This window comes from Atractosteus spatula, chromosome 8 (genome assembly GCF_055471065.1).
Source record: "Atractosteus spatula isolate fAtrSpa1 chromosome 8, fAtrSpa1.hap1, whole genome shotgun sequence".
NCBI lineage: Eukaryota > Metazoa > Chordata > Actinopteri > Semionotiformes > Lepisosteidae > Atractosteus > Atractosteus spatula.
In genome coordinates, this window is record NC_142713.1 from 21,634,713 (window position 1) to 21,662,170 (window position 27,458).

General features: G+C 36.1%; 1 protein-coding gene across 1 annotated transcript in view; it reads left to right on the forward strand.

Moving 5' to 3' along the window:
- Positions 1-25,343, forward strand: part of poc1b (POC1 centriolar protein B) — a 47,667-nt gene extending 22,324 nt beyond the window's left edge. Inside the window, exons 11-12 of the mRNA XM_088923557.1 lie at positions 23,117-23,326; positions 24,078-25,343. Coding sequence (XP_088779683.1) covers positions 23,117-23,326; positions 24,078-24,221 — 354 coding nt within the window. The 3' untranslated portion in view covers positions 24,222-25,343. The remainder of the gene's footprint in view (positions 1-23,116; positions 23,327-24,077) is intronic.
- Positions 25,344-27,458: the final 2,115 nt, after the last annotated feature.

Sequence of the window (27,458 nt, forward strand, 5' to 3'; positions counted from 1 at the left end):
AAAGACAAACCTGGAATCTCTCATTTCCTTTCTTTTTTGACAGCACCACTAATTTATTACTTCTTGGTACACGGTGCAGCTCTGTCATGACGGAAGCTATATCTATGTGTCTGACCCACATGTCTCTGTTCACTCTGTCTGGCCTATAAATTTAGCAGGAATTTATATAATAACATATGTAAGGAAATGGTCAGTTCCTGTAAAGTGAAGTACAGGATATTGAATGGCCTCGAGGTGTGGATACCAGGTTCAAGTGCCCATGCAGGCTGATGTGACAAGACATGACAGAAATCTCTAAAGATAGAACCTCTAGGGGTATTCTTTTTCATGTTCAACCTTAACGTGCAATATTTCCTTACTGGGAGGTAATGGCTGAGAGATAGCTTGTAGACAGGGATATACAGTTCTCTACAGCAGATATTATTTATGCTTGTTTGTATGAAGTCTTTAATGGTAGCATTGCTTTGACTTCAGCATAGAACTCGTTTATCCTTTTATCTTACATCTGGTGATCCATTACTGTTTTGTCCTGAGACGGGTGATTTGGATTCTCATTCTGTACTATTAGATAAGACAGCCAAATGGACTGCAATAAGAAGGGACTACTTCAAAGAAACCAGGAATGTTCAGAAGTTACATGTGGAAGTTGTAGTCTGTCTCATCATAGCATCTGGCCAGCAAAAAAAGAATTTCTACTACAGGATAAATAAGGTGCAGTGGACACATTTTCTGTCATCAAGAAAGTCATATATTTCCTAGACTCCATATAGTCTTCATATTGATTCTTTAAAATGATATGTGAAGGATGAATCTCATATTAACAATTTTAAAGCTGCATTGTTAGCTAAATTCTTCAGTATTATGTCACTGTGAATGCCCATAATTTAGGACCTTGCAATTCATTTTATTGCAACCTTTTGTACATTGGTGGCCTGAACTCGGCATGATGAAGATTCTAGTGATGGAAACAGCTGTAAAAAAATAAGCTGTTTATCAAACTTTTTTTCATAAAGCTAATCAAAGACTGAAATACCCAAAAGTCATGCTAGTTTGTTTCCTGGGTGTTAGATATAGTCTTTCTTCCTCAGCAGGGTATACAGTATATGTGCAAATCCCAGTACAAAAAGTAGGCCTTTATTACTCTTTTAATTTGACTGTCTTTCAGCAGCAAAATGTGTGTGACTCGATATTTTCATCTGATGATTATTATTTGTTCTTTTCAAGGATACTGGTTTTGTGAGAAGCTAAGAACAGACTGACAGTTACTGAGAGTTGACACAGTAGCTAAAAATAACTTTGCAGTATGTTACAGGAATGGGGACACCTCACAGGCAAACAGTGTACATTCTTTTTTTATCTGCGAGCCTCCTCGATGTTCTGAATATATAGCATCAGACACAAAAATAATGGTTCTAAGAAACAACTGTTTGATGGCTGTCTTTGGTGCGAGGCAAAAACAGTTAAATATTTCTGTAAATATTGAATAAGTGAGAAGTCAAGTCATTCTCACCCCCCCCCCCCCACACACACACACAAACATATAACCAGCACAGTGTAGTGAAAGACCTAGAAACCTTGAAGATATAATTCGGCAGCTAATGAAAAATGACATTGCAAATGATAAGATCTGTGTGTGTAGTACTTGTAAGGGAGAAAGGTACTGAAGCCTCTCTTCTCAAGTAATGAGGGAGCTCAGACATCTTTTTCCTGGGGATGATCTGCAGGGGAACCATTTACAGTGAACAATAAAGCCAGCAGAGCCTGTCTTTATGAGGAGGGCATAAACAGAGTACATGGTAAAAGCCCACACAAACTGAGAACGGACATGCAGACTCCACACAGACGGACACCAAAGTCGGGAAACAACCAGTACCCTGGAGCTTTGATGCAGCAGTGCTAGCCACTATGCTAAACATTTTGCCACTGTGCTGCCCATGTTAGAGTACAGGGTAATTGCACTTAAATGAGAAGGAAAAGTATTTGTTTAAACCTTTTCAGTGAAGTTTGAATTAAATGCTCTGTGATGGTTGGTCATTGTGTAATGTATTAGGTGTTTTAACTCTTTATGATCCATTGGGACCAGTAGAAAAAACAATGACAAACTGAATCTGGATTAAAAATTGGAGAAAGAGAAGATCTTTAGTGAATAATAACATTAAACTGCAGAATCAAGAGGGACACGGAAGTAAATAGTTGCTTACAATATTTTAGCAGTTCTTACTTGTTTTTCCTCGAAAACATAAATGCAGGCCTTTAAGGGCTAAGAGGAGCTTAGAGCAGACTCAACTCATTCATAGGATATTTTTCATTTTTTTGGTATTGAAAAAAACAATGAAAACACCAGTTTTAACAAAAGATCTTGAAAGTGCGGAAATACATATGTGTCCTTTCAATCATAGCTACTGCTCAACAGTCCCGTGTTATTTATTGTTCAATAGATGTTCCAAACCTTAATGATTGTTTGTACCTACTAAAGCACACTACTGCATTGTATTACCTGGTTCCAGGCATCACAAAACAGCAGCAAATATGCTTTGAACTGCAGGGAAGGTAGTGTTCATAGCCTTGTTGCTAGGCAGCACAGACATTGTGTGGCTTAGCCTATGATAGCTGATGCACGAGAGAGGCCTGGTTTTTAAATGCATAAATAAGTTATTAACAACCCAAATCTGAAACTGGAGCTACAACTTGCAGCCCATGGCACACAAGCCGCATTGTCACCCTACAGTTGTGCCCTGGTTTAACTTGGAAAAATAAATAATAATTATAATGAATTGAGCGCTGTATTGCAGTATTTAGGTTTTGCTCCTTACAGCATGGTTCTGGACCCCTGCACAGATTCTTCAGATGCAGAGGAGATCTCTGGGTTTTGGACATTGTGGCATTTTACACTTGCACTTTTGAAAACCTGAACCAAATAGAATGTAGAATAAACATATCTTTCTTGATTTCCCCATTTAAGTTTTCCATTTGAGAAACATTTTTTTTCTGTAGAGTCAATGAATGTGCGAGATAAATGGAGGTGGTTTAGGGTGAACTTTGATCTTTTTTTTTCTCTTTTGTATTATGGTTTTGTGGCCATATGTTTTTAAGTTTGGGTATATTTAGAAAGCTATGAAAAATGAATTCAACATTTTTGAGCCCTTCTTACACAAGTTTAATATATGTTTGTATATATTACTGTGAAGTGAAGAGACAATGAAGTTCAGACAGGCTTCCTGAGATCTCTTTGTTGAGAACGGGGAGTTGTTTTCGTGATGCATGAAAGAAAAAAAAAATATTGATATGTAAAAAGGGGCAGACATATCGGTCTCACACTGGTCAGCCCACCTGTTAGGTAGGAAGGTATAAATATCCTAGGCACAGACTATGTAGATTCTCTGAGGTTATTGTTATTGGTTTAATTTTATTATTAGTTTCAATGTACCTTGTCCCCAGCCTTCTTTTCCGCTTCTTATAACATCGGAAGCTGCTAGCGCCAGTGTTTCTGGAATTCTTGCTCCTTCCCCACTGCTTCCCATTGAAGCACCTCATGCTTCCTGTTTCCATGGAGACCAAAGAACATTTGGCGTCAGTTGTTCCCCACAGCTGATAGGAAGGCATGAGGGGAATGCCCATAGCCATCATCCCACATCCATCAGAAAACAACCAGACAGCCCTTTCCTTCCTGTCTCTGGGTCTCAGTACGTGTAAGGCAGAGCTGAACGGAGGGTTGTTGAATAGCTTGGACTAATTATCCCATACCCATATCCCATGGTTATGAATTCTGTAGGTCACGGCAGATTGGAAGATAGTTATAAATGGATCATGCTTCTGAACTTCTTTAGAATGAGGTGGAATTTGAATTGGCATTTTTATACTATTGATAATTTGTTCAGCTCCTTTGGTGTACAGTATTTGTAAAAATAGAAATTCTGTTTATTCGCTATGAGTTTTCTTGTTCAAATTTGTTTTAGAGAGAAATTTTCATCAGTATGCCCTGAGGTTGTGAACATCAGGAAATATAGGCCGACTATTAAAATTAAATTATTGAAACACTTATTTTATTTGAATTTTTATTATTTTTTATTATATTAATTTTAATGTTTTTTTCTCTTTCTTCCTATCTGGCTTGTCACCTGGTGTTCAGATTAAAACAATGATTAAAAATTTATTTACAAATTCTGATTCCTTGTAATACATTAAAATGACCCATTTTAAAAAGTGCTGGTGGATTTAGAAGGAGTCCATAAATCTTGTCCATAAATCAGTTGTTTGTTGTGTTGTCTTGTAAAACCAGCAGGTTAAATACTGAGCTGGGAACGCTGATCTTTCATCCCAAAGAATGGAGCTCTTTTAGACTTCCATTGTTCTTTTGTGGTGCAATTAGCAGTACGTTTGCTGCCTTAAGCTAGTTCCCACAGTTACTTTAGAATTAACGTGGTATTATCTCAAGTTTAAAGCAGATTATTATACGTGTATGTGGAAAGTATTTCATGTGAACTGTGTATCGCCAATCCTTTACATTCTTGTACAAGTTAATACCTAACTAAATCTTTATTTTTTAAATTTCATTTTCGAATTGAAACTTTTCGGGAGATCCCATGAAAGATTGATATGCCCATCTTGGAGGATTTAGATTTTGATTCCTCTGTCATTCATTTTCTGCTGTTTCTGTATCTATCATGTTTCATTAAACCTAAACTCCATCTCATTTCTTCATAGTCTGGTTTTCTATAATTATAAACCATTGCTTTGGACTCTACAGATTCAATATATTCTTCAATCAAAGGATATTGTGCTAAAATTGTCTTTCATTGGAATCCCTTTTGGTCAAGGATAATTGAACCCCAAGATTGTTGGGATGATTAGTGGAGTGCCACAGGGATCTGTACTAGGACTGTTACACCTTCTAATTTACAGTATATCAAAATGTAGTATAGGTAGTAAATTACTCGGGTTTACAGATCATACCAAAACAGGAAGATTAACAAACACTATAGAAGCAGCAGAAGAAAAAAATAAAATATAGGAGACATAACTCAAGACTGGAGCAACACCTGACAGATTACATTTAATGTATACAAGTGCAGGTTTTTGCATGCTTGTATCAAAAATGCTAAATTTGAAACACTGAGCTAGCATAGGCTACTGATGAAAAAGTCTTGGGTATTTGTGTTTACACATTGATATTATGAGGAAACAATTACAAGGCACAATGTCAGGATATATAAATAAAAACATGAAATTCAAATAAAGGGATCATATGTTGAAATTGTGTAATGCACTAGAAAGGCCTCATATAGAATATTGTGTTGAATTTTGGTCACCATGTAATAGAAAAAAATATTACAGAGATATCAGAGATGCTCAATCTAGAGAACAGCAACCAGAATCACTTCCAGGCTAAAAGGAATGTTGTACACTGACGGAGTGTATAGAGTAAGTCTTTTTAGTCTTGATTAGAGACGATGATGAGTGGCCATGATATAAGAATTCAAAATTCTGAAAGACAAGATCCACTTAGAAGACTTCTTCTGAATGAACAGTGGGACTCAAACCCAAGGACAAAAGGGGAAACTTCTGAGATGTAACTATGTTAATACGAGCTACGAGCATAAGGCACTTCACCTAAATGATTGTGAGAGAATGAAACAAACATCCCAGCCTGTTGTTGAAGCAGAAACCCTGGCATCTTTCAGCTGGGTGAGATCCTTTTCACAAGGCAAGGTGGCACAAATGGCCTCCTTTTGTTTGTACCTGTACTTATGATCTCATGACCTACTCCTCACGACTCTCACACTTCACTCCTTCTGGGGTTGTTGTAGGGGCTGCCCAAAACATTTCCACTGCATCCAAATCTTCTTCACGGTGTAAGCAGAGGTAGCAAGGTAGCACTACAAAAAAATACTCCTACTCATTTCAGAAAGGAGTAACAAACCACATTACTGGGCTTAACAGAATGGCCTTTGCTGACATTCTGAAATAAGTATTTTTAGTCCTTAACAGAGAAAATTAGAAGCTGCCCTGATTCAAGTATTCAAAATTCTCAAAGGTGATGACAGAATCGACCCAGTCAGAATCAACAGTGAAACACAAACAAGGAGGCATAGGGAAACTAGGGGAAAATGCCTTCTGTTGTCAGTTTTTGCAGTGTTGTGGAAGTCCAGTGATTTAACCATTCTGGTGAATGTGATATGTTGACTTTTTTTCAATAAAATGTCTCGCTAGTAATTGATCCTTTGTATTAGTTCATTACTAGCAACAAGACAAACTAGATTGGCCTTCCTAATTTTTGTGAGGAATAATGACCTTAAGTTTTGTTAGGTAAACCTAAAAGAGATACCATAAGTGTTGGTTAAATACCATTACTTAATTCATCATTTTAGACGTAGAGGGTTTTAATACTTATACTCATAACTATTTGTATGCATATAATTATTTATGATCATTTCCCATGCCTTCTCCCTTTTCTCTTTGAAGGTTTTGAATTGTTTAATTCCAGTTCAAACATGAAAAAAGGCATATAGCATTAATGATGGTGCTGAAAAATCTAGTTTATACTGTATGTGCAAAGGAGAGCATGACTCATTGCATTGTTTACATAACTAGAGAACAGCTTTATATTCAGATGGTCTAGACAAAAATTGTACTTCACAAAAAACACTTAAATTCAAATAACCTCTTGACATGCAAAAGGTTTAGGATTGTGTCTGATCTACAGCACAGGCTTCTAAACAGTTGATACACTGTTCAGAAATTATTGGCAGATATCCTGCATTGAGATTAACCTTGTTTTATGCAGCAGATTATTTAGTTTTATTGACCGGAGCTTGATTGTAATTCTCACAGTTCTTTGTACATCATACTTTACCACAGGTGGTGTTTCATGCTCGAAGTTTTTATGTTTTTATAAAAGATGCTATTACAGATTAATCGGATCAGCAGCAAAAATCAAATAAGATTTTGCATTGCTACATTGCTTGGACTCTTTCTTCATGTTTCACAAAGAAAAGTTCTTCTTCAGGCACTAATACCCCATGGATTTATTTTTATTTGGAATTCATCTGTTTACTTATTTAAACTTGCAGGGTTTTATAGGAAAAATGCTGTACCATTAAATGTATAGGACAGTAAAGTATAAACTGGGATTTTAATTATGAAGTGTAATAATAAAAACATTTCTAATAAAAATGACTGATAAGTACCACTCCTAAATATTTAATTTGTTAAAATGTCCGTTCAGTTTTACAGTCATAGGTCAACTAAACACCTTGATTGTGTTGAACCTCTTTATTTTGAAGGAGAACAAATAATGGAACAATCGACTGACAGATCTCTCTTGTTGTTGGGTAATAAGGTGCTCATAATAGCTGTGAACATTCTATCAATCTGTCTCACTTGACTGAAGTGATTTAGTTAAAAGCCAAAGACCTTTTGGTTAAAAAAGTCATTTCAGAAGCTGAAATAAAATCAGATAAGAACAAAAGCATAGAAACTGGTCATACCATCAGTTATCAGCAATTTAGAATTTACTCATCTTTTGCTATTTGGTTCCAAAATTTTTGCTCGTAGGTGAAAAGTGACACTAAAATTCCATTAAAATACATGTAAAAGTCTGATTCATTCCAAGTACTCGTAACTGGGGATAAACAAGTTGAGTTTAGGTACTTTCCTAATTTATTTGAATAGTTTGGCATATTGCTAAGTATATGCTACAATGAGAAGAATTTACCAGTGTTTTTTTATGCAAGTGGTTATGTTTAAATGTATTATGAAGCAGTTATGTGGAGAAATAAAATTTGCTCTATTGTACAAATGAACAATGAACTAATCAAAATTTCTTACTGTACAAAAATTATTTACTTAGTGTATAGATCATGTAAAGGCAAAGACAGAATAAAATCCATAACTGTATAAGTAAGAGCATGAGGCTTTCTGGTGATATTGATACTGTGTTATTTTTACAAATTATGCATTTAAAATATTATTCTCCACCACAACTACTAGAAAACCATTATAACTTGTGTTAAAATAGTTAAGATGACAACAATCAAGAGCAGAGGAAAATAAAAATGGAAGAATGAGCTGTACACTTGAAGCTCATATTTGTGGGGGAAAGTAACTTGTATAACAAAAGTAGTTATGTATATACGGTATATTGCTCGTTTAATGAGTTCTTGTAAGTGCTCATTTAATGATGATAAACAGAAGAAAAGGGAGTCAACAGTTATAATCAATCAGCTAAGATAATTTTGGTAAAGCAAAAAAGTTCATGACCGTAATATTATCAGAGCTGTCAAAGAAAGCCCAAATATAACTGTCAGAGAAATCACTAACCTACGGAGTACAGTGATGAAGGTATCTAAATCCTCAGTCCGCAGAAGACTGAGACAGGGGGATTATGAAGGCTGCACTGCAAGATTTAAATCTCTCATCAAAACCAAGAACAGAAAAGCCAGATTAGTACCCTTTCCTCAGAAGTGCAAAGATGAACCAGGAGAGGATTGGAAAGGTTAAGAAAGAAAATGCACATGCTCCAAAGAACCAAGCTCACCTGTGAAGCATGGTGGAGAAAACCGCAGCCTCTGGAATTGGTTAATTTTTATCAGTGATATTACTAGTGATGGCAACAGCATAATTAATTCTGTTGTTGACAGAAGTATTTTGTCTGCTTATATAGAATTAAATACTTCCATACTTATTAATAATAATAACAACAACAACAGCATCACTTTATTAACCCTTTACAATTTCTTGCATTAGGAATTATCTTTTCGCGTACCCCAGCTTGCTCTCCATGAGACACACATAGGGAGAGAGCCTGGGGTCGGAGCACAGGGTCTGCCATTGTACGGCACCCCTGGAGCAGTTGGGGTTAAGGGCCTTGCTCAGGAGCCCAATGGAGTAGGATTCCTCTGCCAGCTGCAGGATTTGAACCGGCAACCTTCAAGCCACAGGCACATATCCTTAGCCACAGAGCCACCACTCTGCTCCGTTATTGCATGGCACTTCTCAGTTCAGATGATTTTAGGTCGTGATTTCAGAGAAATTTCTCATATGCTTTGACATTACAGAGTCGAATTGATTCATAAGGTTGGGTGTGCATAGCACTTATTTGTCATTGTGTTTAGCTCACCAAGCTACATACTGTATATTAACTCCCTATATCACCTTTCACATAAGTAAGAACATTAATAAGTAAAAAAACATCATTTCTAAGACAGGGTTGCTTGCTTTTACTTGATATTCAAGTACAATGAAATTAGGTCAATTTCCATGCTTCAGTATCCAAATACTGAGATATGGAGAATTCGTAGGAGGTCTGGGTCATTTGTATGTATTAGTTCCTTTCACCCAACTGAGAAAACTCTGTTCCCAATCCGAGGTATTGATAGGCCTTATTAGATTAGCTGTTGATACTTGTCAGACTGGATATACTGTATATATTTCTTTGCATTGCAGTGGAAACTCTGCCTTGCATGCTAAACTTATTATTGCATTGCCAATAAATAGCAAAAGAACAACAGAGAAATGTTTCCCAGATAGCATACAAGTTAATCTGAAAAGTTAAACCTTGTTATTTTTTGTATTTTTTCTTGAGATATAACTGTTTCCTTTACAGAGAATATAAATAGAATTTAAATTGTGGTAGGTCACTGGATGGAATAAAAAGCGTGTTGAATTCAATTTATCATATCAAAACTATATGACTTTGGTGATAGTCAAATTTTATTACTTTGGCCATGACAGATGGTTCTGACCCTTCAGGGATAAAAAATAGTATGTACAATGCACACTTTTTGTTAATATTTTCTTTGAACATTTGATTTCAAGTTGTGATTTGGTGTTAGATGATGTATTTTTTGGATGTAGTCGTAACTAAAATGACATTTGAATTTATTTGTAATTGAAAATAGCTATTACTGATGTGAGGTTTGCCAGAGCTGAGAATTAATTGATTGCTTTGAAGTCACATAATACTTTTGAATGCACCATCAATGATAACATATAACCTGTTCTGACCCCAAAACAAAAAGAATTCTGTTTTGCAAGAAGTGAGGAACTGTTCCTTTTTTCACTTGTGCATTGTGGTGAACAATGTCATGCAACCTTCAGTATTTTACTGATTAAATTATGTTTGTTAGTGGAGGAGAATAAGTACAGAAAAGCAATGGGTGGCTTTTTTTCTTTTCATTTTCTCCAGTGATTTGATGAATTTGTTACAACCTGAAAAGAGTCCTCTCACTCTTTGGTGAACAGATCATTATTATTTTCAGGTCACGCCAGGCATCCTGACTTCTGTGATAGTGGCCTCTTCATTCCTCAGACACCCCTCTGCAAGTAACCTTGAATAACCAGCCATCCTCCGCATGAACAGTCCTTTTCAAAGCAAATCCTCAGGAATTTGTGGAATTCCTTTGAGAACAGGCAGAAACTGATGGTTAACCAAAAGATAGAGTCCAGTGCTTTTCCCCTCCCCTCCCAATCACAGAGGTAACCGGGTGTTCCATGTGTCAGCTGAGGAGTTGTGTGTCGGGCATCATGCTGATGTTTTACCACATGCCTGGGATGCCACACTGTTACTGTAGGCCTCTTCCTGTTATTTTCCGTCTCCTGCCGATTGCTCAGTATCTCAGTTATTTACGACAGTGTGTGTGAAGCTGATCCCTCTTGGAGACCTATTATTAGTCCCTCCATAGGGGTAATTTCTCACCTTTTCAAGTCACAAGCATATTTGATAGCCAGAGGCTTTTAGGCTGGTATTTGGTGTTGAGGGTGGGTTGAAGACAGGTTTCTAAAATTGTGCTGGTGAGTTGTTAGGTTATGTGTTTTACTTCTCTGAAAAGTGGATTTCAAGACAGTTTAGAATATGTCTCCTTGCCCAAAGTGATAATCTGAGCTGCTGTTTTGAAATCAGTGTCAGATGTACAAGTAAAACTGAGAACTGAATTATCTTTTTATGAATAAGCATTCTTACACGCCATATCATAGTTATTTAGTGTTTTTAAAGACAAGATGGTTTGACATGTTAAACATACAAGGCTTGTAACGAGCTAATTCACCTTCCATAACAATAAACAAAACAACAAAATCCATCTTTATGTAGGTTCAAAACTCTGAAATCAGTGTTATACTGAATCATCAAAATGAAGGAAGTCTACCCAGTATGCATAGCCATTGTAATATCTAATGTCATTTTTTTTTGCTTTTGTCATTATACTTGATTCTTATATCTGTTATACTGTTATACTTGATTCTTTTAACTATCTTCACAACTGCTGTGAGCTTTAGTTAACTCTGCCAGTCCAGATTGACTAATGGTCTTGAAATGTGTATCCTGGATATAGTCAAAGATTCTTTGATACCAAAGATTATTTACTTAATGTCTTATTATGACATTAATCTACAGTATTATATCATAAGACCTTCAAAAGCATTGTTTAATTTGTTTCCCAGTTGTATAGTTACAGTAAGTATAGCATTTAGCAGCTTGATATCACTGATAGAACTATGTCATTTTAGCACTAGTCATTGTGCTTGGCTGTACACTGCTCACTTCGTAGTAATTCAAGGTGGCTATCTTAAAAGCAGTGTACTTTAATATTGAAGACTTTTTTAGTTATCTAACTAGCTTAGATTTTACTTTTAATTTCTATTCTTTGTGCCATATAAATATTATGAACTCAATAATTATTCTGGACTTTTCTTCCCTCTCCATCCCTGATTACTCTGTGAACACTTCTGAAGCTAGTTATTAGATTTATTATGCAGTTTTTTGTGCAATGATTTTTTGTTTTTAATTTAGCCCCCAAACATATACTACCAAATGCTCAGTTGCCTACCACTATACTATCTGTATAGCTGGATGATGCTTATTCTCGTATTGTAGACTTTTAGTGATATTTTACTTGTTCAGTTTAGAAAGACAAATGTATCTATCTTTTCCATCTGAATCATGCATCAGTACACACTGCCTCAGATCTGGTCATGCCTTTTAATTCAGGGAATGCACAGTGCTTGACATCCATATCCTACTGTTTGATGTCAGAGATCTTAGGCAGTGGATGTCAGCCCTTTTTAGCTCTTTAGTGTGGAGACTCTGTCTACAATGTCTAGGTTTTGACTTCATATGGCAAGAAAGCTAGAAAGTCAGCCTAACATTTTTCTTTTTTGTATTTATATGTTAATGCCTCTTTTGGATACAGGGTCAGATTTATAGTTACCTAAAACTCCTGGTTTTCCAGTCATTTGACTTGGATCCATAGGTTTGTGCTATATGCCGAAGCTAGAAAACCCCACATGGTACAGTGAAAAAAATAAGTAATTTTTCAGTAAGTTGTGATTCTTCTGAGGTGTATACTTGAAAGGTAGCAAAGGAATGTAATAAACATAACAGAAAGCATTGGACCTGTCATTGAGTCACAGAGAAAAAAAATAAAGCTATAGTGGTTTTCCTTCCAAAACTCAGTTTTTTAAACCCCAAAATTAACTAATCGCCTTCCTTCAAAGTAACTGTTATCTAAGAGTTGGTAATCTGCTGTGGTTAAAAAAAGAACACTTTTCTTTCTGTTCTTGTTCTCTGTATGGCAGATAATGTACATACTGAAACACTCAAGTCTTTTCAAAGGCCCCATTACTTCCCTGAAGGTCAGTGTCCCTGCATGTGCAGGAAGATATAAACACAGTGTGAGATTTCTGCCATTCGCCATCTCACATTGTCACTGCCAGTCGATACCCCAGACTTTGAGCAAGTTACTGGTGTTAATGCATGTTCAATAGCTTTTCTGGGACACCTGGGGGAGAATGAAAGATCTAGCAGTAAACATTTACAAATGTTAACATCTCTACATTACAACCATGGTCTCAAGCATTAGTTAGTGTACCATATGCTTTTTTGGTAAGTTTTACCTGTTTATTGTACGAGTGCGAGCTGATTTCTTATGTAGACCACTGTACGGTGGGTTTGAGGCATACTTTTACAAGTGCAGATATTTTCTGTTCTCAATACAGTATTGTAATATACTGAGTAAAATACCTCACTGTCAGCTGACAGCGAGACAGATGTCAGTGTCAGCTAGTTTGTACTCTTGTATCTCTTCTTAAGTAACAAAATGTGATGCTACACAATGTTTTGTGGTTAAATGTAAATTAAATTGAATTTCATTGAAGGTAAATCCAGATAATAGCAATAGCCAATCATTTGTTTTTCAATTGATCCCAAGGCTTGGCCTGTTGCCTGGGTTAGATGTTTCCTCTAAACTTGCAGTAAATGTGTCCAAGATATGATATTTCCAGTCTGATTACTAATTTCATAAGTTATTTAAAAATTCATTTTACTTACAACAGTGCACAAGTGTAAAACTGGCATTAGTGAATGTCACTACTACTGATAATTAAAAAAAATGTATATGTATGTAGTGCTTTTAATCCCAAAGGGTCCTAAATCACTTTTTACATATAGGTACAGGTGTTCGTCCGACACTGAAGTACAACACCAATCTGACACACAGTATCCATCACTGCAAGATATGCAAACCCAGTACTTTATCATTTGGGTTTAGCATTATTATTGTTTTAAAGGCATTTTCAAAGTTTTCTAATTCTTTTGGTTTGAGTGGATTGAGCATATCTGATTTAGTCATACTGAAAATGTATTATTTTATATGAATTAGGAAATTAAAGTAGGGACCTACTTAATAACTTCATCCAGAAATCTGTTTGTTTGTTTTTTTTTTCTAATCCATTCTTTATGAATATATGCTGTGATTTTGAACACCTTACTGCCCGAAAGTCAATAGTCAAAAGTCTACAAAAACTCTATTCTAGACGTAATTTATGTCCATTGTTGCACTTTGAAAAGTACACGATTGTGCTCTCAGACCCTTTTGGCACCACGCACATCCAGTGCATCTGTGATAATCATGATGAACAACAAGGAATTGTTAAATATGGTATACAAATTAAATATAATACAGTATCACTGTCACTAACTGTTGGCTTTCACTTACCAAGATAAGTAATTGCTTAGGCCTTCAGAGCGTTTTTTGTCATAGAACACAAACCTATTTGCCCTTTTCTAGTTTTGCTTAAGGTCTTCAGTATATCAGTTTATATTTCATAGGCCTTGTATTAAGCTGTTTATTTTCAAACTCCTCTCCAATTATCAAGCCAGGTGTCACTCCTCCTTTGCAGTAGCATCTCTTGGTAATTTAAATTATTTTAAAGGTTGGAATTCATGACTGAGATGAAACTATTTAAGTGATGGCTCAGTGAAACATGAAAAACATTGATGCAACTTTGAAGAGCTTTACTGAAAAAAACTGGGTAATCTACAGACCTCTAATCATCCTGATTTTAATTCTTTATTGTGTTGTAACTGAATACTGGGGCTTCGTTACTCTAACCCACTCCTTCTGCAGATTCACTTGAAATACAAAAGAGAAGTGCATGGAAAATTTCGCCCAGTTATTATCATCGTTATTCTTTGTTTCTCTGTAAACATTCCACTCGAGTGCAATTGAAACTATGAAGTACCTCCCTTATTATTACTGTCCTGTATTATCTGCCTTTACTTACCTATTGAACAATGTGCTTGTGTCATATAGGATTGATACACAAGAATTGACCTGCCCTAGCTGTTGGAAGTTGTTGTTGTTATTTACAACTATATCTGAAATGATATGGATTACCAGCATAGATAGTCCTGTAAAATGTTTAGAGCATCTAATCTTTTTTGTATTTTAGTTATTTCATTCCTGCACTAATTATACATTTTCTGAGTGCAAAGCACATTTTTGTTTATTCTTTTACATTTCCCCCAACACAACAGCACCAGATATTGAGTGTTTGAATTAATACATAAGAAGAGAAAGCACGAACCTATCAGGGAAGGAAGAAGAAAAATATGGAACCAAAAGTGAAGAACACTAGGAAGTGAGACTGCTGAATATATTTCACAATTCACGGAAAGGCATGAGAAGAAAGGAACAGAAAGTTGCAAAATAAAAACAGAATGAGGGGAAGTTGGTGAATTCAAGAATCTAAATTTAAAAAGAGAAAACAAAATTGTACCGAGTGAGACTGAATGGAGTGGATACAGGAAAGATGAAAAAAGCTCGGGGGCTGACAGGTGTGGAGTGAAGGATAAGCACGGGGAAAGTACAGAATAAAAATAAAAATGAATACAGATGCGATGAGAATGTAAATAAGGGCTCATTTCTGAAATAACTACATACAGTACTTGGATAAAGTAGTCATTGATCCGAAAAAACTGCAGTTTTTTTTTCAGTTTTGCATTTCTTTCTGCACAAATGCTGCAGTTCCAGAAGCACTTTATTGTTATAGATGGAATTTATTTGCCTACTTTCTCTTGGGTTTACAAATTAACCAGACATGCTTATATTTTCTCATTCCTTTGTCTCCTTTGTGCTTGCAGATATTCGTAGGCATCTAGTGTATTATGTTAGTGATCAGTGTAGAAAAGGACATTGTGTGTTGTTGCTACACATCAAGGATCAGATGTAGAGGCTTGCTGTGTTTTTGCAGAGGGGTTTGCGATATCTTTAGGACCCAAATGGAGAATTCTTAGTAAAAGAAGGAGCCTGGAGCATTTTTCAAGTTATTTTAACAGTAGTACATTAAACAAAAATCCTTTAGTTCCAAGCTTTCAAAAAGGAAAAAAAAACACTTAACTGCACCAAATAATGTTTTATTAAAGAAAAAAACACTGATGTGCCATTGTTTAATGAGCCTTTTTTTCAGTGTTAACTGTCTTTCTTTTTTGCATAATAATAGTTCAGTGGTTTGCAGCGTGTCTGTTGTATTTGAGAATGTGATTTGTTATGGGCTTGCACTTAAAAACAGTTATCTTCTGAGAAGACAGTTGATTCACTGTGATCTGCTGAGTGTTTAATTTCACAGTGTTAAAGCAACAGATTCACTGCAGTTATATTGAAGGCAGACTACATTTACAAGTGTCTCAATTATTGCTTCCTTACATTGTATTTCAAAACCCATTGTTAGTGTAAATCAGACATGGATTTCAGAGAGGTGAAAGGTAAATGTTGCTGTTATTTGGAAAGGCTATAAAGTACTTACAGATTCAGTGAGCACAGGGAGTTAAAAATAAGAGTATCTCCCTGCGTATTACTAAAATTGAGAAATTCTCTGAGTTTGTGACCTGTAGCAAGTAAAACCTGGAGTTTTAAAATACAAAAGCAGAAGTAGAAGCAGGGAGCCAAGCTTGAAACAGCATTTCTCCTTCTGCAATGTTGTGAAAAGGGGATTAATTTTGATCTTCTGTCTTCCATACTGGCTACTGTGCCACTTACTGCCTAGCTAGCCTCATCTGTCCTCTCTGACAGGAAGCAATAATAATCAATTACTGACAAGGATGACTGTGACATCATTTTCTGAGGCTACAAAATTTAATTTCCTGCCCTACATCCGCCTCATAATGCCATGCTAATAGTTTCCTGTATTGATGCATTAAGCATACACTCTGTTTGGTAATTTATATCTGCCATGAACTGTTATCACGTGCTGACCTGCAAAATACGCTGGAGTCTCTTTCCTACAATCAATGCTGGTCTGTTTCTGTTAGATCGGTGCTCACAAAATCAGTGCTTCAATGGACTTTCTTCATAGAGCTTCTGTGTTCAACAAGAATCTGAACAGAAATCTGTGGTTCACAGCAGTTTTCTAACATGCTACTTCTGCTGTATAAAATCAATATTCCAACATTCTTTTCTTATTCTGATGTTATTTTGAATCTATTCGGGAGCACACTTGATAGATCTCACTTCCTCACCTTATTTCAGAATTTTCCTTTTATGTCCTAAACTTAAAATACTTTTCACATTTTATCAAAGCTGCCTATTATCTCTCTAATTTATGTTCATTCTATTTAGCTGCTGTAAAAAGGGACCAAACAAGTACCCCTGTTTGGAGCTATTAAAACTTTGAACTGCAGTGGTACTGGAACTGTAAGCAGTATAGCTACAGGGGTCCTACAGCCCAGACATTGCTACTCCCGGTCTGGGCTGGGTCATTAACCAGCTGTGACCAGCATTCCTTGTAAACTGCGTGCAACAGGCGAAGCATTGCTAGGAGCAGTGGGCCATGAGGCCATCAAAGTGCCCTCGTTTTGCTGTATAACCCTTGGGACTTGCCAGACAGCTGTGAACTTGTCACGGTTTCAGTATGAGCCTCATTGGTTCTCCAGTTTTGTTTTAACAATCTTATGTGGGCACTGTGGGCAGCTTGAAAAAATAGCAGATGGCTCTGACAAGTGTAGAGTTCCTGAGAAAACTGCGTACAGTCGTTACGTCCCTACAGCTCCTTCAAGAACTGTATTCAGTTGGTTAATAAGTTCCATATTGATGATTTCCAAAAAAAAAGGATTATTCTTCTTTGAAGGGCATAAAAAGAAAAGATAACTGGCAATTATGTATTTAACTGGAACTTAAATGGAAAAAAAATATTTAAATTAATAGTACATTAGCAGAAAGCTATTGTGTAGATTTTTTTACAGGAGTTGTAATTAGGCTTGGTTGTAATTTAGATGTACTCAAATTAATATAATAAAATAGCTGACATTGAATCCAAACTGTTACTATTCTAATTTTTTTCATTTAATCCTTTTAACAATCCCATACATTTCAGCACTTAACTGTTTGTAATTTATTTTTGACCTGTTAAAAGCTTGCATATATCATTTAACTGCAAGTTAAGGATGTGCAGAAAATGTGTTAGATTTAATAACCACCTCCTCTTTGTATTAATGTGATATGCATCTATTTCCTGATTTTATTAAATCAGTAGATTGTGTTAGGACTACAACTGTTTAAAATATAAAGAAATAGCAAGATGATGATTTAAACATTAATTCTAGCAATATGGTATCCCCAGTTAGATTCCATTTGGTTTTATCATTCATTTAAACATAATTTGATTTTTACATTCAAATCACAGTGTAAGTTTCAGGCCCTCAGATCTTCATTTTCTTTATCAGCTTTTAGCTCTTATTTTATGTGTTTCATATTAATCGAATTTTTATTTATCAGCTGTTTTGACATTTTATTGTATTTTATCAGTTAATGTAATTGACATTCTTGAAAATGTAACATACAGTCTGGATAAATATAAAAATACAATTTACTTGTTAACTCTACATGCAGATCACTTTGGTACATTCTGCAGTGTTCTACATCACATTACATTAGTCATTAAAGTGACTAGTGAGTAGGAATGGCAAGACCAAGGGTTTGTGATAATATGGTTATCATAAATTACTTTCATAAAGTTTTGGGTTTTGTGCTTAATTTGGAATTTGTAAAATGTTATCGAGATATTTTGTTATCGATATTTCACATCATCCTGAGAATACCATCTTTATTACCCAGCATGGAAATGGCAGCATCATGCTATGGGGATGCTTCACTGTATCAGGGCCAGGAAGACTTTTGAAGGTAAAAGATAGAAATTGATGCAGCAAAGTACAGAGAAATCCTGGAGGAAAAATCTGTTGCAGTCTACAAGAGACAAGGGACTTGGGAGGAGATTCATTTTCCAGGAGGACAATGACCCAAAATGTACAGCCAAAGCCACCCTGGAGTAGTTTAAAAACAAACAGGTCAGTGTTCTGAATTGGCTCAGTCAAAGCCCAAACCTCAATCGATCTAGAATCTGTGGCAGGAGTTGAAAATTGTTGAAAAGCTATTCTCTAACAATCCTTGCATCCAACTTGAGAGAGCTTGAACAATTTTGCAAAGTAAATTGTTCCGATGTGCAAAGCTGGTAGAGATTTATCCAAGAAGACTAATTTCTGCCAAAGGAAACGCTACCAAATATTGACTCAATACTTGCGTGTGAATTCTTGTTCATTTATTTTCATATTTATAATTAATTTATGAGGATCTGTAGAATTTTGTTTTCATTTTGACATAGAGTGCTTTATGTCAATCGATGACAAAAAATGCCAATTAAATACATTATGATTCCATATTGTAGCTTGATAAAATGTGAAAAAGTCCAAGTGAGTGATTATTTTTGATAGCCACTGAATCTAGGGTGCTTCTTGGATTGGTAAAGTTAGTCTTCTGTTTTCCAATGACAGTCATACACTTGGGTATTCCATATTGACCATACTCATACCTCAAGATGGAAATGGTCATTATCATTCATGGTCACATACAGAGCCGTCCAAAACTTATTATTCATAGTAGGATTGACTGTAATGCAGTAATAAGAGTTTTGACTTTGCTATCCCAATGCTTTTTTTTTGGACACTGTAGCTTACCTTGACTTTTATCTTAGTGTCTGTATCTATTTTGCTTTTGAAAGCTTTATTGCACTTTGATCTGGGAAGGCTGTGCAAATGCTTTTCAGGAGCTCGCTTGCAATTTGGCTCTTGTGCCCTGATTAGGTTACACATACACTGAATAGAGGGTGAATGGACATACAGATAAACAGAAGAATAGAAAGTGGTGAATGATTACCTAAAAAAGTAGAAATACAGTTATATTATAAGCTAGAAACATCTATGTGGTAATGAACTGTAATATAGTAACCGGAAAGACTTGCATAGGTAGGAGGCAGAACTACAAAAATCACTGTGGTGAGCCCAGCACAAAGGAAAGCAAACAAATGTAGTAGTCCTAATTTTTTTTTAATTTAAATAATGATTTCCTTGTACTGAGAACTAACTTAATAGCATTACATGGGATCCTGTGACAAGGAAATGTGGCTCAGTGTCACAAGACAAGATGATACGGTTTAATGTCATAATGTGTTTACGCAGATGAAATAAATGGGAACCTTTGCTACCATTTTGTGAATCGAGTATATGTGCAGTGTTTTCAGGGCCTCCATGGCTTGTTCCAAGGATCTGTGATTTGAAGTGATAATAGAGGACCGCGTGTCCCATTACTGTGCAGAACCTGAAGTACTCCTCGTGCCTCAAAAGCGATACAAGAACCCTCTGATCTTCCTTTGCAGCTGATTTACATGCTTTATTTCCTTTGCTCATAATAAGAGAACAAAAAGTTCAAAGATTATTTTTTTCTTTTCGAACTGCAGAAGTAGCTCATAAATATTCTTAATTGCACAAATGAGACAGCGAGCATGCTTAGCAGCTCTGATGCCTGTTGAAATAAATTACAAAGTGCTGGCATAATGAGGTTTTCCATGGGCCTGAGTTAGGTGAATTTGTTAAAGCTTTAATGACCTGCCTGAGACTACTTGAAAATAAGGTGGAAACAATGTGGTTCACTGACTGAATACATTTCATATTACTAAACAAATTGCCTTATATGGCTGTGAAACATTACAGAATTTTCTTTGGATTACTTGTTTTGGAAGTTTACACCACAGTATCACCTTGCCTTTTATACCTATGACTATCTTGCTAAAGTGTATAGCTACAAATCTATATGGAATAATTAGTCTGTTAAGTAAAACTGTATTTAGTTTTTCAATATGCTATTTAAATGCATGGTTAGGCTGTTTTTTGGTCAGTAGCTTAGCCCAAAATTTAATAGTAACTGCAAAATACAACCTGTAAAAATATCACTAGGTTCAAACTTTTACATGTCTCCAAATATTATTTTGATCTCAAAGGTTCAGGAACAGCGGGTTAGTTCATATGGTTTTCTGAATAAAAAACAATGAGAATGCCTTTCCGATTGTCATGATGGATAGTAAGATCCTTTAAATGGCATGATTTTATTTCAACTTTAAGACTGCAATTGGACAGGTCCATTGACAGTAAATGCTATAACAGATGTTTTCCAGATGTGGTCTATGTGCCGGGACAGTCACTGCTGGCCCCAGCGAGACGCCATTCACACACTAACAGCTTTGTTCACCTCAGAGCTGGCCTTTCCCAGATTGCAATAGATGCTTGAAGTGACTTTGAACTTTAGACATTGCACAGGAAGCCAAAGCGGAATTGATTTTTGCGCGCATTATGTGGGAATGCATGATTTTGTTTAAAAAAGGCACACTTCAGCACTCTCAGAAATCTTTAAAAGACTACGATGTACAATTTTGTTTTGTGTCAGTGCACTTTAGAATTTAGGGATGAGAGTTGATATCCAGTTACTCATTCTTTCCAGATCTCCTAGGCAAGTAAGTTAAGGGGCTGGAAACACAAGGTGTAAGATGCATATTCTTCAAGGAGATTGGAACAGTTTTGGTAATTCTCTGGAAATTCAGATCTAAACTTAAGCCATTGCCGTCTTTCGGATGAAGACGAAAGGATATAAGGATGTGTTATAAATGTTGTTGTGTGTTATACATGTGCAATAGACTGATGTGCAATATTGTTGTTTTTTTTTGGGGGTGTGCATTATTTTTAAATGTACAGAAGTGCTGTGTGTCCACAAAAACATTTCCCTCAGGAGACAATAAATCTTATCTTTCCAAAATAAGTAATGACACATAATGGTAAAATAAGTAATATATAACCAGATGACCCATCTTTCGATGAGACGTTAAACTGAGGTCCTGACTCTCAGTGGTCATTAAAGATTCCCTGGCATTTCTTGAGAAGGGTAGGGAGTTATCCCGGTGTCCGGGCCCAATTTCCCCCCTCGGCCTTTATCGTGGCCTCCGAATTGTCCCCATGTCTGATTGGCTTGCACTTGCCCTGAACAGGACTGGCGTCCTGTCCAGGGTGTACCCTGTCTTGCGCTCATTGCATGCCGGGTAGGCTCCAGCTTCCCACGACACCGTATGGCATAAAGCAGTTTAGTAAATGACGTGACATGACTTAAGCCATTGTTCTAGTCAATTCAAATTTTGCTAATTTTTAAATAGGATAAATAACATACTTTTTCAGTTAATAAATCACCTCATAATGCGCTTATAAATTTAATTAGATGTTTCCTCAAATGCTTTTGCCTGTCTGCCAGGTTAACTCATGTATTGGAAAGTAAAAAATGTATTTCTTGATCAATGTTAGAGGAGTTATGAATCAAATAATTGTTCTCAAATAAAAATATTTGTTTCCTAAAATTATCAGTATCTTAACATGTCATATATTAATATTTAGAATGGGTTTGCTTCTTTGTAAATATAACTTTTCATTTCAGGAAGTATGAGTGTTAAAAATAAATTAATTAAGTTTTAATTTCAATTCCAGGAACTGTTTTTGAGTGTGTGTGCTTATATTTTTATCAAATGCATTTTTTGTGGCATTTTCTGTATTCCTACATACTTAAAGTTTAACAGACTCTGTAGCTCTATAGTTTTAATGTTTTCCTCCCCATGTAGTATGGAGAGATTTTTTTTTCCCAATTCAAGTTATGTTTTGTTTAGTGTGAAAAGCTGTATTTTATATTGTTTTTGGTCTATCATTGAGGCCTTGGACAAGCCAGTCCTGGTAACAAAATGGATCACTTGAAGTGCAAGTTTAAACAGGGCAAGCAACCTCCAATTTCTTCAGCTATTTATTCAGTCGGATCAAACTGTCACCAAACTGTGAATATTTTCCAGTTGATTTTTTTTCTATTTGTGCACAAGTAGGTAGTAAAATGTACGTTTTACACATATAACAAATTGAATTGATATGGGAGGAGCAAAGTGTATGTGTGTGTAATCAAATTTTCAGAAACGAAAAAAGGACCTCATCTAATCACATGATTATTTTGAGAATATCAGACATATATTGACAGTTCTGAGAAGGAAAAAGGTAATTGCAAGCATAATAACACTAAATAAAATGCATATTAATTTAGAATTAAATTCTACATTGTGTAATTAGAATATAGGCTACTTATTTTTAAATGGGTACTTTAAATGCTTCGTTGTGTAAATATGGAGTTTTGTGTGTCGTGATAAGATCATAAAATGTTTAATAAATGTGTTCCCAAATAAGATTAAACAAGGGGAGATTTTCTAGATCTGATGCTTTGAAGCTATGATGGTTTTTAGGGTTTGCCTACTTTCAAGAGTATAAGAAAAATTGAAAAAAGTCTGTAGATACATGATCAGTAAATCATAATCCGAAAAGGCCGAAGTAATTTGAATTTTATCCATAGGAAGTGAAGAATTGGAGGAAATGTATCTGTTCTGTCAGCCTTTCCGTTCTGAAAAAGAGCTCAGATGCATCTTCTCTGTTCCACTGCTACAGGGAGGAAGCAGTCATGAGAACGGAGTACCAGCCAGCAGGGGCTGGCCTGGTGGCAGAAGTTTCCAGCCGCCTCACAGGTCTAGCGGAGGGCAGGAGGAAGAAGGGGAGACATGTGCTGTGACCTTTCCCTTGGAGGAGCACACTGGCTTCCCTTCGAATTTTGCCAGCACTCTGGAGCACATTGTGGAGCAACTGGATGTCTTGACACAGGTCTGTTGTGACTTCCATGAGAGGGGAAGCAGAAAGAGGGTGGCAGGGGATTCATTACTGGATGGAAAAAGTTTTTGTGTTGTTCAAAAAGTGTTAAAAAAGTTTTGTTCAAAAAGTGTTACTGGGAGTCAGTGTTCTTTGGAATGTATTTTTACTACAAATTACAAAAGTAGAGATACCAATTACAAATGTCCAAAAAACTTTTTTCATCTTGTTTGTTCAAGGAACATGATTCAGGTCATAATTGAGCAACTGAATTTACTTGGTACTGTTTTATGACTCTAAATTCTGTACATTTTCTATGCAATAATGCTCCCATTCGTACCACCAACTTGCATTTCTAAGTAAATCCATTTTTCTGCTCAGTATCCCCTCCAAAGTGACACTCCTGAGTGCTCTTGCATATCACTAGCAAAACTATTTTCATGCTTCAAACTTTGATAACACTAAAACCTTCACAACCTTGTTTTGAACCCAAGTGTAGTTGACTGAAATCCCCAAATAAGTAAATTGTAATAAGTAAACTGTCTTGAACAACATTAAGGGAACCTTCAACTTTCAATCATTTCAAGAAGCTGTTGTTCCCACATAAGATGAGCCAACCTTGATGCGGTTTTAAGCCTTAAACATCCATATTTCCTGATTTCAAGGCCTGCATGTTGAGATGGTTCCAGGCAGAGGAAAAAAAAGTAAAAGCCTGCAACAGGCCTTGTACTGTGCTTTCTGACAACACAAACGTCTTCCTTTTCAGACTGTAGCTGTGCTGGAAAAACGGTTGACACTGACAGAAGACAAGCTGAAGGAATGCCTGGAGAATCAGGCACGGATTGTGCTGCAGGTGCGAGAGGCCGAGGAGAGGGAGGCAGAAAGCGGATCTTGTAACTCATCTTTGTAGAACTTCCATACCCAGGACATGGGGCCCCTGGGCAGCCTGCCTGGTGGTCTTTGCTTTGGGTCATTGGTTTGAGTCTGACCATTGGAGGCTTCTTTTTTCTTAATCACCCAGCTGTTCAGCGAAATGCATGTTTACCGGACTCCTACATAAAATGAGGTACAGGAACCTTATTGTGGCTTAACACGTGAACTCCTGGAGGACAGCTGCAGCTAGGAAAGCCAAAACATTGTTTTGACAGAACAAAACAAATGTCACTCAGGGCTGCAATGCACAAGGGCAGGTTCATCCAGTTCCTCACATTTCAACATCTGTGGAATGCAGGTTTAAAGCAAAGCTTTAACTTTGTCAGTGTAACAGTTTTATGTTGCAGTGCTCAGGATTTTATCATATTTGTACCTATTTAATAGCCTGTATGTTTTACTGATTAGCATGGTTTTAAAAGAAATTATATTTTTAAGAGCTAAAGAATAAAAAAAACAATCTTTCTCACCTTAAAGGAGTAGTAACTACTTTGTAAATAAAATTGCATATGCAGTTCAAGACACAAAAACACCAGTTTCCTACCTGACAGGCTGAACATTTTTAAAAAGACTTTTACAAATTTGTTTATTCTTGGTTCCACAGCCTCTCAAACATCTAGAACAAATGTCAGCTATATCAAACATGTCTTCAAGCCCTGTATCAAAACCCTCAACCTTACAAGGGTTAATAATTTAATTTGACTAAAGGGTCTAAAAGTGTCTAATAAGCCTTTTCTTCATACTTTTGTCCTATACAGTTGCACAACCAGACAAAATAAAAATGGTACAGAATTTTTCCACAACATCTGCAGTGTGTGCGCAGTGGTTCGTGAAGGCATTTTTACATAATCTTAACATAATTTTGACTTGTACTATAACATGTACAGTGTATATTGCCTTTGACTTCTAGGATTATACAGTGGTATAATTATAATAAAAAATCATTTTAGCATTTTTGATGTAACCCAACACCACGTTTCTAACAATTTGTTTAGAGTTACTTTTTTCAAAAATGCTCCAAGACCAAGGAAGTCTTCATCATTCCTCTCTGTCAGCACAGTTAGAAGTCCTAAGTGCCTGAATAAAAAAGGTTAAAGCATGATGGGATGTGTTTGGATATGTTTTCAGTGTTAACCTGAAGATTACCCCCTAGGAACAAAGACAACAAAACAAACATAAATAATTCAACTAAAACAAATTGGTATAATTCAATCTATATATCTTCTTTTTGCTTCAGTCATATTCTATGGGAGAAGCAGAAAAGTCAAGCATCTTGCTTATATATATGCTTATACATAAGTAACTACATTCTAAACAACTATAGGTAACTACATTCTCTGGCCAGTTTCGTCTCCTGAAATTTGTACATTTATATTGTATTTGTAAATCTCTTCTTCTGGACCAAGGAGCTACCATTTATCTTGGCAGCTCTTAAAGAAAGAGAGAAATCGAACCAATAATCTGAGTTTACCTTTGAGGATACAAAGTATTGCTTTGAGTACATGATGAAAAGTCACTTTTAATCACTTAAGCAAACCAGTTATTAAAAACATAACTAATTGGTATTGGAAAGAGTATATTTTTTGTGTTTTAAATACCTTTCAGTATATTAATAGCAGTAGCTCCAGGAGTAACACCAGATACCAGTGAGTTTAACAGAACAGTGCTTTAAATAACAGTACTTTAATTACTGAATATATTTTACCTGAAAATTAAATTCTCATCTTTCCAGTGCCCTCAGCAAGTCTTAGTTTTCTAATGCCTCCATGTGGGTGAATTATTAAAGAATGTGTAAGTTCACCAAAGCCTAAGGCTCACAAATTTGTCAAGTTAAGTTCTACAATTAGTAATGACTAAGTATGTGCCACATATCTGTGGTAGAACATTCCAGAGGTCTTACACTGCTCTTACTCAGAATGTACTGTCCTGAGATAATCAGCAGATGCCAGCTATTTAAGATTGAAGATGCAAGATTTACAGCCACCTGTTTTCTCTTGAATTTCAGTTGGGTGGAGTAAGTACTTATTGCTTAACAACATGCATGTAATTTTGTTTTTCACTGTTAACTGCTTTGTGCATTAATCACTGGTTTTGTTCATCAGCCAGGATGACTTTTTTCAAAACCTGCAGCAAGTAAATTTGCTTCTGGTAGGCTGAAAGGGGTACCATTGTTTCCCATTAGCGTCTTGTCATTTTTTTTCTGGTGACAGGGGCATTGTTTGAAAAAATAAATATTATGGAGCACAGACTTGATGTCTTAAGTGTACAACAGTAACAGAGTGTCTGTCCTAGATAGCGTTAAAGGTAAACATGATCTTCGGATTATTATGCTTTTGAGGTTCTGTTCTCTTTGCTTTGACTTGTGTTGCAACAGTAAAGCAAGTTCTAACCTCCAAGGGAACTTACACCCACCCCTTCGGCACACCTGCTCCTACATGTTCCCTTAAAGAGTGAACAGAACATAAACACGGAACAGAACAAAGGAAGAGTAGCCAGAATGGAGGCATAAAAACAGTTTGCCCTGCCCTATAGGATTTCAGTGAAGCTGCTCCCATGCTCAGCTGTTGAGACCTGAGGCCTTCGGATATCCTGTTTGTAATGACACCTGTGCAAAGCCCGGAGATCAGCCCAGAGATGAAACACACTCACACAGTGAGGGCGTGTTTTGGCAGGCTTTTGTTTGCTAAAAGCTTTAAACAGAAAATCTCACAGGAGGCTTAAACTGTAAAGGCTCAAAGCCTGACTAAACCTCTTTGTCAAGTTAAATGCAGGGGAAAAGGGAGACAAAGCCATATTATTATCTCGCTGTTATGTTTTATTATATGGCGTTGAAGTATCCTACAAAGGAACTGGCCTGGGTTAAATAGAAGCATTTAGTTTTTGAGAAAGATCCAAAGTTCCTTTTCCTGTTGTCTACTGCATCCGAAGTAAGGTTCACTTCCGTTAGATTTGTGAGACAGCTCTTTTAAACAAAGGAGTCATTGCACTTTTTTTCTTTACAGTCATTCCTGAGAACTCACATGATTTTTGGTTTTTATTACTCTGATCCCTGAGGATAAACAGAAACTAACATGAAGACAGGAAGAGTGTTGTTCTCATATTCCTAATATTTCTGGTATTCATGCAAAATTCAGATTTTGCAAAAGACCTAATGATGTTTAACCAATACAATTTGCTCAGTCCAAATTGCAATAGCTTAAGATGTAATTGCAATCAG